Source organism: Salmo salar, chromosome ssa14, assembly GCF_905237065.1.
Source record: "Salmo salar chromosome ssa14, Ssal_v3.1, whole genome shotgun sequence".
NCBI classification, from domain to species: domain Eukaryota; kingdom Metazoa; phylum Chordata; class Actinopteri; order Salmoniformes; family Salmonidae; genus Salmo; species Salmo salar.
In genome coordinates, this window is record NC_059455.1 from 4,337,401 (window position 1) to 4,349,472 (window position 12,072).

Here is a 12,072-nt window from a genome sequence, read left to right on the forward strand (position 1 = left end):
GCTCATCTGCGTGAACGTGCCTTAGGCATGCTGCAAGGAGGCATGAGGACTGCAGATGTGGCCAGGGCAATAAATGGCAATGTCCGTACTGTGAGACACCTAAGACAGTGCTACAGGGAGACAGGACGGACAGCTGATCATCCTCGCAGTGGCAGACCACGTGTAACAAGACCTGCACAGGATCGTACATCCGAACATCACACCTGCAGGACAGGTACTGGATGGCAACAACAACTGCCTGAGTTACACCAGGAACGCACAATCCCTCCATCAGTGCTCAGACTGTCCGCAATAGGCTGAGAGAGGCTGGACTGAGGGCTTGTAGGCCTGTTGTAAGGCAGGTCCTCACCAGACATCACCGGCAACAACGTCGCCTATGGGCACAACCCCACTGTCGCTGGACCAGACAGGACTGGCAAAAAGTGCTCTTCACTGACGAGTCGCGGTTTTGTCTCACCAGGGGTGATGGTCGGATTCGTGTTTATCGTCAAAGGAATGAGCGTTACACCGAGGCCTGTACTCTGGAGCGGGATCGATTTTTGGCGGTGGAGGGTCCGTCATGGTCTGGGCGGTGTGTCACAGCATCATCGGACTGAGCTTGTTGTCATTGCAGGCAATCGCAACGCTGTGCGTTACAGGGAAGTCATCCTCCTCCCTCATGTGGTACCCTTCCTGCAGGCTCATCCTGACATGACCCTACAGCATGACAGTGCCACCAGTTCTGTGCGTGATTTCCTGCAAGACCGGAATGTCAGTGTTCTGCCATGCGCAGCGACGAGCCCGGATCTCAATCTTATTGAGCACGTCTGGGACCTGTTGGATCGGAGGGTGAGGGCCAGGGCCATTCCCCCCCCAGAAATGTCTGGGAACTTGCAGGTGCCTTGGTGGAAGAGTGGGGTAACATCTCACAGCAAGAACTGGCAAATCTGGTGCAGTCCATGAGGAGGAGATGCACTACAGTACTTATTGCAGCTGGTGACCACACCAGATACTGACTGTTACTTTTGACTTTGACCCCCCCCTTTGTTCAGGGACACATTGTTCCATTTCTGTTAGTCACATGTCTGTGGAACCTGTTGTTGAATCTTATGTTCATATAAATAATTACACCATGTTAAGTTTTCTGAAAATAAACACAGTTGACAGTGAGAGGACGTTTCTTTTTTTGCTGAGTTTATTTGAGCCTGCATAATTTGGGTCAGCACGACAGTGCGAACATGGTATCGGTCATAGCTACCGAAACGGCTTGCATTTGCAAGACTATTTGAGCAATCAACTGACCTATGACCATGTTGTTCCATTTGATTCACTTTTCCATGTAGAGGGAATGGCAATGAGGAGGTGGGCAGCAGCTGCCTTGGCAGTGCTGGGTCTTGCTATGTGTTGGCCCTGCTCTACTGGGGACACTGGTCCAGAGTGCACTCGTGTCAACGGGGAGACTGATAAAAGTGGCAGTGAGTTTCTGTCCACTATCGACACCCAGATGGCAGAACAGACCCAGCGGCAGCACCTGGAAGCTCTCTTCGACAGGTAAATCCTTCAAGTGGAGCTCCAGTCTCCTTTTCACCTCATTTAACACCTGACTCAACTTAAGGCACATCTCAATAGGTAGTCCTGGTAAGTCATGACTTCAAATACAATTTTTATTTGTCACATGTTTAGTCTACAGCGGTTGTTTACGAACAGTGAAATGCTTACTTACTGGCCCTTCCCAACAATGCAGAGAGAGAAAATAATAATGAAAGTAATAAATACACAATCAGTAACGATTACTTGACTATATACACAGTGTACCTGCAGAGTCGCTGTGCAGTGGTACAAAGTAATTGAGGTAGATATGTACATATAACTAGTAATAAAGTGACTAGGCAACAAGATACACTATTGTTTATAATCTATGTGATGAGTCAAAAAAGTTAGTGCAAAACGGGTCAATGCAGGTAGTCCGGGTAGCTATTTGGATAACTATTTAACTTACTATTTAGCAGTCTTAATGGCTTGTGGGTAGAAGCTGTTAAGGATCATGTTGGTTCCACACTTGGTGCATCGGTACCGCTTGCCGTGCGGTAGCAGAGAGAACAGTCTATGACTTGGGTGGCTGGAGTAAATTTTTAGAGCCTTCCTCTGACACTGCCTGGTATAGAGGTCCTGGATGGCAGGGAGCCCAACCCCAGTGATGTACTGGGCTGTACACACTACCTTCTGTAGCGCCTTGAGGTTGGATGCGAAGCAGTTGCCATACCAAGAGGTGATGCAGCCAGTCAAGATGCTGTCAATGGTGCAGCTGTAGAATTATTTTGAGGGCCCATGCCAAAACTTTGGTCGTGCCCTCTTCACGACTGTGTTTGTGTGTGGACTATGATAGATCCTTAGTGATGTGGATACAGAGGAACATGAAGCTCTTGACCCGTCGTGCTCGGCCCTCCGTTTCCTGTAGTCCACAATCAGCTCCTTTGTCTTGCTGACGTTGAGGTAGAGGTTGTCGTCCTGGTACTACGCTGACAGGTCTCTGACGACCTCGCTAAATGCGGTCTCATCGTCTTCGGTGTCCAGGCCTACCACCGTCGGGTCATCAGCAAACTTAATGACGGTGTTGGAGTCGTGCCTGGCGACGCAATCGTGGGTGAACAGGGAGTACAGGAGGGGACAAGGCACCCAACCCACCAACCATGTTGAGGGGTCAGCGTGGCAGATGTGTTGTTGCCTACCTTCACTGCCTGGAGGTCGCCCGTCAGGAAGTCCAGGATCCAGTTGCAAAGGGAGGTGTTCAGTCTAGAGGTCTTCCAAAATGGGGCTTTCACACCTGACCCCGGTATGCACAATTATATATAATTATGACTCGTTCCGAATGTGCCCGAGGACAACTATACCCGTTCTGTATAGACCTGGTCGGATCCAGACCCGGTCCAATCCAAGTTAGCTAGACATGGCACAAGGGGGAGGTCGACGAGATCACGGATTTCCATCAGATCGATTCCTTGAATGCCGTACTCCTTGAAGTTTGCAGTTGTAAAAAACTTTTTTTCTGGTCTATATGCACACCTTGAGTGTATTCAATAGCGTATAATATAGCAAAAAAAATAAAAAATATTCACGTTCTGAATGTGTGAACCTGTGTACAAAGGTGATGAGAATCAGCCGCATAACGCCTAAATCTACATTATTTGAAATTGTACAGGTACGGGGAGAATGGCACCATTTCGCTGGCAGGCCTGAAGCGGCTGTTGGAAAACGTGGGACTCGACCGAATACGAAAGGTCATGGTGCAACACCATGAACAACCCGAGGACGACGGAGCGGAGGGGCATCGGCAAGGACACCACAACCACCACCGTAACCACCAACACGAGGACGACAATGGCACACACCGTCAGAAGCACTCCCACCGCCCCCCCATTGAGCCCAAAAAGGTTCCCGAGACCCCCAAGGTGCCCAAAGTAGATGACCCTGTCCTGGGGAAGAAAGTGGAGAATTCAGATGCCCACCATAACCTCTATGTGAAGAAAACCACCGCAGCGCTGGAGATTAGCACCACCACTGAGACAGTGCGCAGTCGGCGGGAAGCCCCCACTGCTAGTCAGACCGCTGTCATACTGGTCAGCAACTCTCTGGGGGCTGAGAACCAAACGCAGCCACCCATGGTCAGGCAGGAGGGCTCAGATGACCACGATAATGACCATAATGATCACGAACACAGTCATGATGACCACAGCCATGGTCAGGACAGCCTCCACAACCAGAGCCAAGATCACATACAGGAGAAAGCAGAGGTATGATTTGGGCAGCAATATTGCATTCGGGGTGTTTGATATTCAAACCACACAAATATTCTCATACTCATAATTCCGATTGCACATACCACTCCAACATTTTGTAATTCTATATGACAAATGTTTTTCCCATATTTAGGTGTCTGATGTGCTTGAACTCAATTCTGTCTTCCAGTTATTTCATTGTCCCATATTCAAAACTTTTTTTTCTAATTTGGTTCTCTCTCATATCTTTGTCAAAACAAATCATCAACAGGTAACAAATAACTCCTGAGACACTCCATCAGCTGAGTCTCTTCCAGGCATAAACTCAAAACGGATGTCATTCAGTTCTGTGTGCTTGCTTCATATTTATTTTGTCTATTTGGTCACATGCAATTTTTTTGTGTCATTTGTATCGTCGTTGTATATTTTAGTGTTTGAATGCCTCCAGTATCCTGTCGTCCCATGGGATGACCAAAGGGGCCCTGTCTCTCAGTGACTTCAGCTACCTCTGTCCTGCCCTTCTCAACCAGATCGATGCCAAGTCCTGCATACTGCACGGCAACCAACCACCCCAGCATGTCAACAAAGGTATGATTATGGCTCTTTCGCAATTGTCTGAAAAAATCGGACCTCTCCTCACCTCTTCTCTTCATTGAACTGATCTTAAAGAACTGACCGGGACCCGGTTTCCCAAAAGCATCTTCAGGCTAAGTTCATGGTTAGAATCTTCGCAGGAGCATCGTTAAATATCCAAGCTGTTTACCATAACCATCGTTATTAATGTTGCACTTAACCGCTCGTAATCTAACGCCTGGCTCAGACGGCTCGTAATCTAACGCCTGGCTCAGACGGCTCGTAATCTAACGCCTGGCTCAGACGGCTCGTAATCTAACGCCTGGCTCAGACGGCTCGTAATCTAACGCCTGGCTCAGACGGCTCGTAATCTAACGCCTGGCTCAGACGGCTCGTAATCTAACGCCTGGCTCAGACGGCTCGTAATCTAACGCCTGGCTCAGACGGCTCGTAATCTAACGCCTGGCTCAGACGGCTCGTAATCTAACGCCTGGCTCAGACCACTCATAGAACAGCTAAGTGCTTCTTCAGATGCTTTTTTTTTTGCCCTCCCGCCTCACTTAAGACACAGAAGAGCTCCGCTAAACAAAATCACATAGTTGATCCGTCTCTGTGACCACCGATAACTTTTGTTCTGAAGTTAAACTACAAATATGAAGTTGACAATGTCTTTGCAATTGATACAGATAAGTGATGTATAAAAAGATGCTTCAAATGGAAACCGAGATGACTGCATTAACATATAAACCATAGGCCATAGGTGTTTTCAATAGAGTTCTATTTTGCTACTGTCTGTAATTTGTTTCAATATATTTCATGATGTGTAGCCTAACGTGCGCAATGATGTGCCAAATCTGATTAGTTTTTTTTGTTTTTTGTGAATTTTTATTGGGTAAACATTAGAATAAGCCGCCTCAATATTTGCAGCCGTAGGTGGTAATATCTCTGTTGGAGCTGATCCGTCGTCAGTATTGGGAAATAATTATATTCTTAAGGAAATATTTGAATGGAAAAAGCTGATATGAGAGCAGTGCTCCCTTTCGATCCCATCAGTATCGACACACGACGCACTTAGTGACCGTTCTCTCTGTGTGACGTTTTGGGAAACGCATGTTACATCTTCATCTGTTGTAGGAAAGCTGCATCGTTAAAACACTTGGAAGCCTAAGTTCCATTGCTACTGGGGGAAACTGGGTCCAGGTCAAAGCCAGCCTTACTATGCGCTGTGTTGATTTCACCTGTCAGGTCTTTTCCAATCAGTGCTGTTGAAGGGGAGGAGACGAGCAGAGGATGGATTTCAAAACAATATCGACAGAGCCTGTATCTCCTCTTAGAGAAAGTGTAGTCATCTTACACTGTCTAGCCAGAAAGTCATAAAAAAAATGGGATACACTTGCTAATCTAGTCGGAGTCTCTGGTAGGTGCTTTGGAATATATAATATGATACCTGTGCTCGCATAATGCAATAATTGTTTGAAGTGCCAATGTTTCAGTCTACCAATCTTCGTCAGAACAAAAGGGAAACTGTGAGCTAGCAGTGTGCAGGAATCTCTTCTTTTCAGCCTCTTTTTTTTTTTTTTTTAACAGTATCCTCGGTTTATTCAACTTGCAGACAACAATGAAATGTAATGTAATTATAGCTGCTTTGATTGAATTTCATGGCAAGTCAGTTGGACACTCAAGTACCAATCAAGTGGCCGAGGTCTCTTGACTTTGACCTTGAGTTTCACATGTGTTTTGGTACATTTAGATAAATATGAACTGCAAGATTGATAATAGTGCATACTGTAATCCGCACATGCTCCATTTTCTGGTCTGAAGAGTATGGTTCATCATACGACTCTTCTTTTGGCTTGCTTTAAAGGCACAATCTGTTACTTTTATATCCAGTCAAAGTGCTTCTTCTGAACTTGTTAGTGAAGTCAGATTGTGCCTGGACAATAATGACATTTTGAAGAAGATGTCACTCACTACAGCATAGTGTTAAGAAAATGTATTAAAACTATTAAGCATATTCATTTTAGCAATGCCTTATATGCATTAATCACATGTTTATTTTGTATCCCTTCCAGTTCACAAGCATCACCATGGTCATCACAACCATGATCACACTCACGAGGACCATCAAGTGAATGAAAACAAGAAAGTAGGCTCAATTCTAGCAGGTAAGAACCACCATATTATTTTGCGCCAGGTTAATTTTCAGTGTTATGTCCTCCTTTGTATTCTGCCTCTCCAATTCTGTGGTAGATAAGATGAATCTATTAGTTATCATGAAATGTTTTTCACTGTGCTAATTTCATTCCATTACACCAGTTTGTCTATTATACTTTGGGGGACATTTTGCTTGAGCAATTAGCAGTGAGCTAAAATGTCACTGTTTCACTTGCATCAATGAACCTTTTAATCAAAAACGGCTCTGTGCATGTGTGTGTGTGACCTAGCGTGGGCCGGCGGCTTTGTCTCCATCACCATCATCAGCCTGCTGTCCTTGGCTGGCGTGGTGCTCATCCCGTTGATGAACCGCGTCTTCTTCAAGTTCCTGCTCAGCTTCCTGGTGGCGCTGGCTGTGGGCACGCTGAGCGGAGACGCCTTCCTGCACCTCATACCTCACGTGAGTCACACCAGATGACTGCTTTGGCGCACTACATATTAGGGCAGAACACGGGTGTTGTTTCTGAAAGCTAAACATGACGCTTGGTCAATGTGACTGGCCAGTTAATCACGCTGAGCTGGACTTAAGTCAACATTGCCATGAATTAGGAAAAAAAAGTCACAATGATTGGTTACATTAGATTTAGCTTGCCTTCCCTTTAGGACCAATTTGATTGGTCTGTACAAAAACTGCCCGCCCGGTGCTCTGGCGAGTTAAAACAAATGCAGCTATTGCTTCCTCTACTTCAGTCACACTCACTCCTAAATTCCCATGTCCTCCTCTACCCCACCAGTCTCAGGGGGGCCACCACCACCATCAGCACTCTGTGAACAAGACATCAGGGCACGGTCTCCACGGGGAGGAGGAAGAGGACCATAACCTGGATGGGGTGTGGAAGGGGTTGACGGCCCTGGGCGGAGTCTACTTCATGTTCCTCATCGAGCACTTCCTCACACTGGGCAAAATGTACAAGGACAAACAGAAGGTCAGCTTTCTTCGAGGATTGGCTTCTATTGTGTCCAATGTAGTTTTAGCCTTCATGTTATATATTTGCTGAAATGTTTATTCATTTTTGATAATTCAGTATGGAAACATGGGTGTGAATTCATTTGTAATGCAAAAATGAAAGATAAAAAAATGATATTGTATAGTTACAGGGTATTTCCCCTATATTCATTTAGCAGCGGTGTCTCACTGCTGCTAAATTGTAGCCACCGCTGCAAAAATAGTGTGTGTGTCAGAGAGACTGACTGACATAGAGATTGACTGAGACTGAGCGAGAGAGACTGACTGACTGAGACTGAGCGAGAGAGACTGACTGACTGAGACTGAGCGAGAGAGACTGACTGACTGAGACTGAGCGAGAGAGACTGACTGACTGAGACTGAGCGAGAGAGACTGACTGACTGAGACTGAGCGAGAGAGACTGACTGACTGAGACTGAGCGAGAGAGACTGACTGACTGAGACTGAGCGAGAGAGACTGACTGACTGAGACTGAGCGAGAGAGACTGACTGACTGAGACTGAGCGAGAGAGACTGACTGACTGAGACTGAGCGAGAGAGACTGACTGACTGAGACTGAGCGAGAGAGACTGACTGACTGAGACTGAGCGAGAGAGACTGACTGAGACTGACTGACTGAGCGAGAGAGACTGACTGAGACTGACTGACTGAGCGAGAGAGACTGACTGAGACTGACTGACTGAGCGAGAGAGACTGACTGAGACTGACTGACTGAGCGAGACTGACTGACTGAGACTGACTGACTGAGCGAGACTGACTGACTGAGCGAGACTGACTGACTGAGCGAGACTGAGCGAGACTGACTGACTGAGACTGAGCGAGAGAGACTGACTGACTGAGACTGAGCGAGAGACTGACTGACTGAGACTGAGCGAGAGACTGACTGACTGAGACTGAGCGAGAGACACTGACTGACTGACTGACTGACTGAGCGAGAGACACTGACTGACTGACTGACTGACTGAGCGAGAGACACTGACTGACTGACTGACTGACTGAGCGAGAGACACTGACTGACTGAGCGAGAGACACTGACTGACTGACTGACTGACTGACTGACTGACTGACTGACTGACTGACTGAGAGACTGACTGACTGAGAGACTGACTGACTGAGAGACTGACTGACTGAGAGACTGACTGACTGAGAGACAGACTGACTGACTGAGAGACACAGACTGACTGACTGAGAGACACTGACTGACTGACTGAGAGACACTGACTGACTGACTGACTGAGAGACACTGACTGACTGACTGACTGAGAGACACTGACTGACTGACTGACTGAGAGACACTGACTGACTGACTGACTGAGAGACACTGACTGACTGACTGACTGAGAGACACTGACTGACTGACTGACTGAGCGAGAGACACTGACTGACTGACTGACTGAGCGAGAGACACTGACTGACTGACTGACTGAGCGAGAGACACTGACTGACTGACTGAGCGAGAGACACTGACTGACTGACTGACTGAGCGAGAGACACTGACTGACTGACTGACTGAGCGAGAGACACTGACTGACAGAGAGACTGAGCGAGAGACACTGACTGACAGAGAGACTGACTGACTGACAGAGACACTGACTGACTGACTGAGAGACACTGACTGACTGACTGAGAGACACTGACTGACTGACTGAGAGACACTGACTGACTGACTGAGAGACACTGACTGACTGACTGAGAGACACTGACTGACTGACTGAGAGACACTGACTGACTGAGACTGAGAGACACTGACTGACTGACAGAGACACTGACTGACTGACTGAGAGACACTGACTGACTGACTGAGCGAGAGACACTGACAGAGACTGACACACTGACTGAGAGAGACTGACACACTGACTGAGAGAGACTGACACACTGACTGAGAGAGACTGACTGAGCGAGAGACACTGACTGAGACACTGACTGAGACACTGACTGAGACACTGACTGAGACACTGACTGAGAGAGACTGACTGACTGAGAGAGACTGACTGACTGAGAGAGACTGACTGAGAGAGACTGACTGACTGAGAGAGACTGACTGACTGAGAGACTGACTGACTGAGAGACTGACTGAGAAAGAATGACTGCTGGAGAGACTGACTGAGAAAGAATGACTGACTGAGAAAGAATGACTGACTGACAGAGAGACTGCTTGACTGACTGAGTGAGAGACTGACTGACTGAGGAAGACGGAGAGAGACAGAGCGACTGACTGACTGACTGCTTGAGAGACTGCTTGAGAGACGGAGAGACTGCTTGAGAGACGGAGAGACTGCTTGAGAGACGGAGAGACTGCTTGAGAGACGGAGAGACTGCTTGAGAGACGGAGAGACTGCTTGAGAGACGGAGAGACTGCTTGAGAGACGGAGAGACTGCTTGAGAGACGGAGAGACTGCTTGAGAGACGGAGAGACTGCTTGAGAGACGGAGAGACTGACTGACTGCCTGAGAGACTGAATCTGACTGACTGTTTGAGAGACTGAATGACTGCTTGAGACTGACTGAGGGAGATGGAGAGACTGACTGACTGCTTGAGAGACTGACTGAGACTGACTGACTGAGGGAGATGGAGAGACTGACTGACTGAGGGAGACTGCTTGATTGACTGAGGGAGACTGCTTGATTGACTGAGGGAGACTGCTTGATTGACTGAGGGAGACTGCTTGATTGACTGAGGGAGACTGCTTGATTGACTGAGGGAGACTGCTTGAGAGACTGAATGACTTCTTGAGAGACTGCTAGAGAGACTGCTAGACTGCTTGAGAGACTGAATTACTTATTGAGAGACTGCTTGACTTCTTGAGAGACTGCTTGACTTCTTGAGAGACTGCTTGACTTCTTGAGAGACTGCTTGACTTCTTGAGAGACTGCTTGACTTCTTGAGAGACTGCTTGAGAGACTGCTTGACTTCTTGAGAGACTGCTTGACTTCTTGAGAGACTGCTTGACTTCTTGAGAGACTGCTTGACTTCTTGAGAGACTGCTTGACTTCTTGAGAGACTGCTTGACTTCTTGAGAGACTGCTTGACTTCTTGAGAGACTGCTTGACTGCTTGAGAGACTGCTTGACTGCTTGAGAGACTGAATGACTGTTTGAGAGACTGCTTGACTGAGTGACTGACTGACTGCTTGATAGACTGAGACGGACTGACTGCTTGAGAGACTGAGACGGACTGACTGCTTGAGAGACTGACTGACAGAGAGAGAGACTGACTGACAGACAGAGAGACAGAGAGCGAGCGACTGATTGAGAGAGATGGATACTTGATTGACTGACAGAGGCTGACTGACTGACAGAGACTGACTGACAGAGATGCGTCCAAGTTTAAAAATTTGTTTTACTTAATCTTTTCTACATGGTCAAATAAGTGACGACATCAAAAGTATGGAATCATGTAGCTTGACTGCGAGCCGTGCCTAAATAGGGCTTTTTTACAGACAGAAATAAGGGTTGGTGTGGTTACATGTTGTGTGGCCAGTTGGACAAATTCTCTAAAATGACATTGGTGGCAGTGTATGGTAGAGAAATTAATGTAACATTTTCTTGCAAAAGCTCTGGTGGACATTCTGCAGTCATTATGACAAATGCATGCTCCCTCGACTTGGACATCTGTGCCATTGTGTTTTAGGGCACATTTTATAGTGGCCTTTTATTGTCCACAGCACAAGGTGCACCTGTGTAATGATCCTTCAAATGAATCAGCTTCTTGATATGCCACACCTATCAGGTGGATGGATTATTTTGACAAAGGATAAAGTGCTCACTAACAGAGGTGTGTGTGTGTGTGTGTTGCGTTTTTTTTATTTTTTGCATTTGGAAAGTATTCAGACCCCTTGACTTTTTCCAAAATCTTGTTATGTTAGTCTTATTCAATAATGGAATATTTTTTCCCCCCCCTCAATCTACACACAATACCCCATAATTAAAAAGCAAAAATTTATACATAAAACAACTCACATTTACATAAATATTCAGACCCCTTTACTCAGTAGTTTGAAGCACCTTTGGCAGCGATTACAGCCTCGAGTCTTCTTGGGTATGACACTACAAGCTTGGCACACCTGTATTTGGGGAGTTTCTCCCATTTCTTCTCTGCAGATTCTCTCAAGCTCTGTCAGGTTGGATGGGGAGCGTCGCTGCACAGCTATTTTCAGGTCTTTCCAGAGATATTCGATCAGGTTCAAGTCCGGGCTCTGGCTGGGCAACTCAAGGACATTCAGAGACTTGTCCCGAAGCCACTCCTGCGTTGTATTGGCGGTGTGCTTAGGGTCGTTGTTCTGTTGGAAGGTGAACCTTCACCCCAGTCTGAGGTCCTGAGCGCTCTGGAGCAGGTTTTCATCAAGGATCACTCTGTACTTTTGCTCTGTTCATCTTTCCCTCGATCCTGACTAGTCTCCCAGTCCCTGCCGATGAAAATCATCCCCACAGCATGACCACCATGCTTCATTATAGGGATGGTGCCAGGTTTCCTTTAGAAGTGACGCTTGGTATTCAGGCCAAAGTGTTCAATCTTGTTTTTTTCAGACCAGAGTCTTGTTTCTCATGGTCTGAGAGTCCTTTAGG

The 12,072-nt window shown here is 46.9% G+C and overlaps 1 protein-coding gene across 1 annotated transcript in view; it reads left to right on the top strand.

The window, feature by feature from the left end:
• slc39a6 (solute carrier family 39 member 6) overlaps positions 1-12,072 on the top strand; it is a 45,900-nt gene that overhangs the window by 16,284 nt on the left and 17,544 nt on the right. The window contains exons 2-7 of the mRNA XM_014139142.2: positions 1,323-1,530; positions 3,179-3,770; positions 4,187-4,343; positions 6,401-6,493; positions 6,773-6,942; positions 7,277-7,468. Coding sequence (XP_013994617.1) covers positions 1,328-1,530; positions 3,179-3,770; positions 4,187-4,343; positions 6,401-6,493; positions 6,773-6,942; positions 7,277-7,468 — 1,407 coding nt within the window. The 5' untranslated portion in view covers positions 1,323-1,327. The remainder of the gene's footprint in view (positions 1-1,322; positions 1,531-3,178; positions 3,771-4,186; positions 4,344-6,400; positions 6,494-6,772; positions 6,943-7,276; positions 7,469-12,072) is intronic.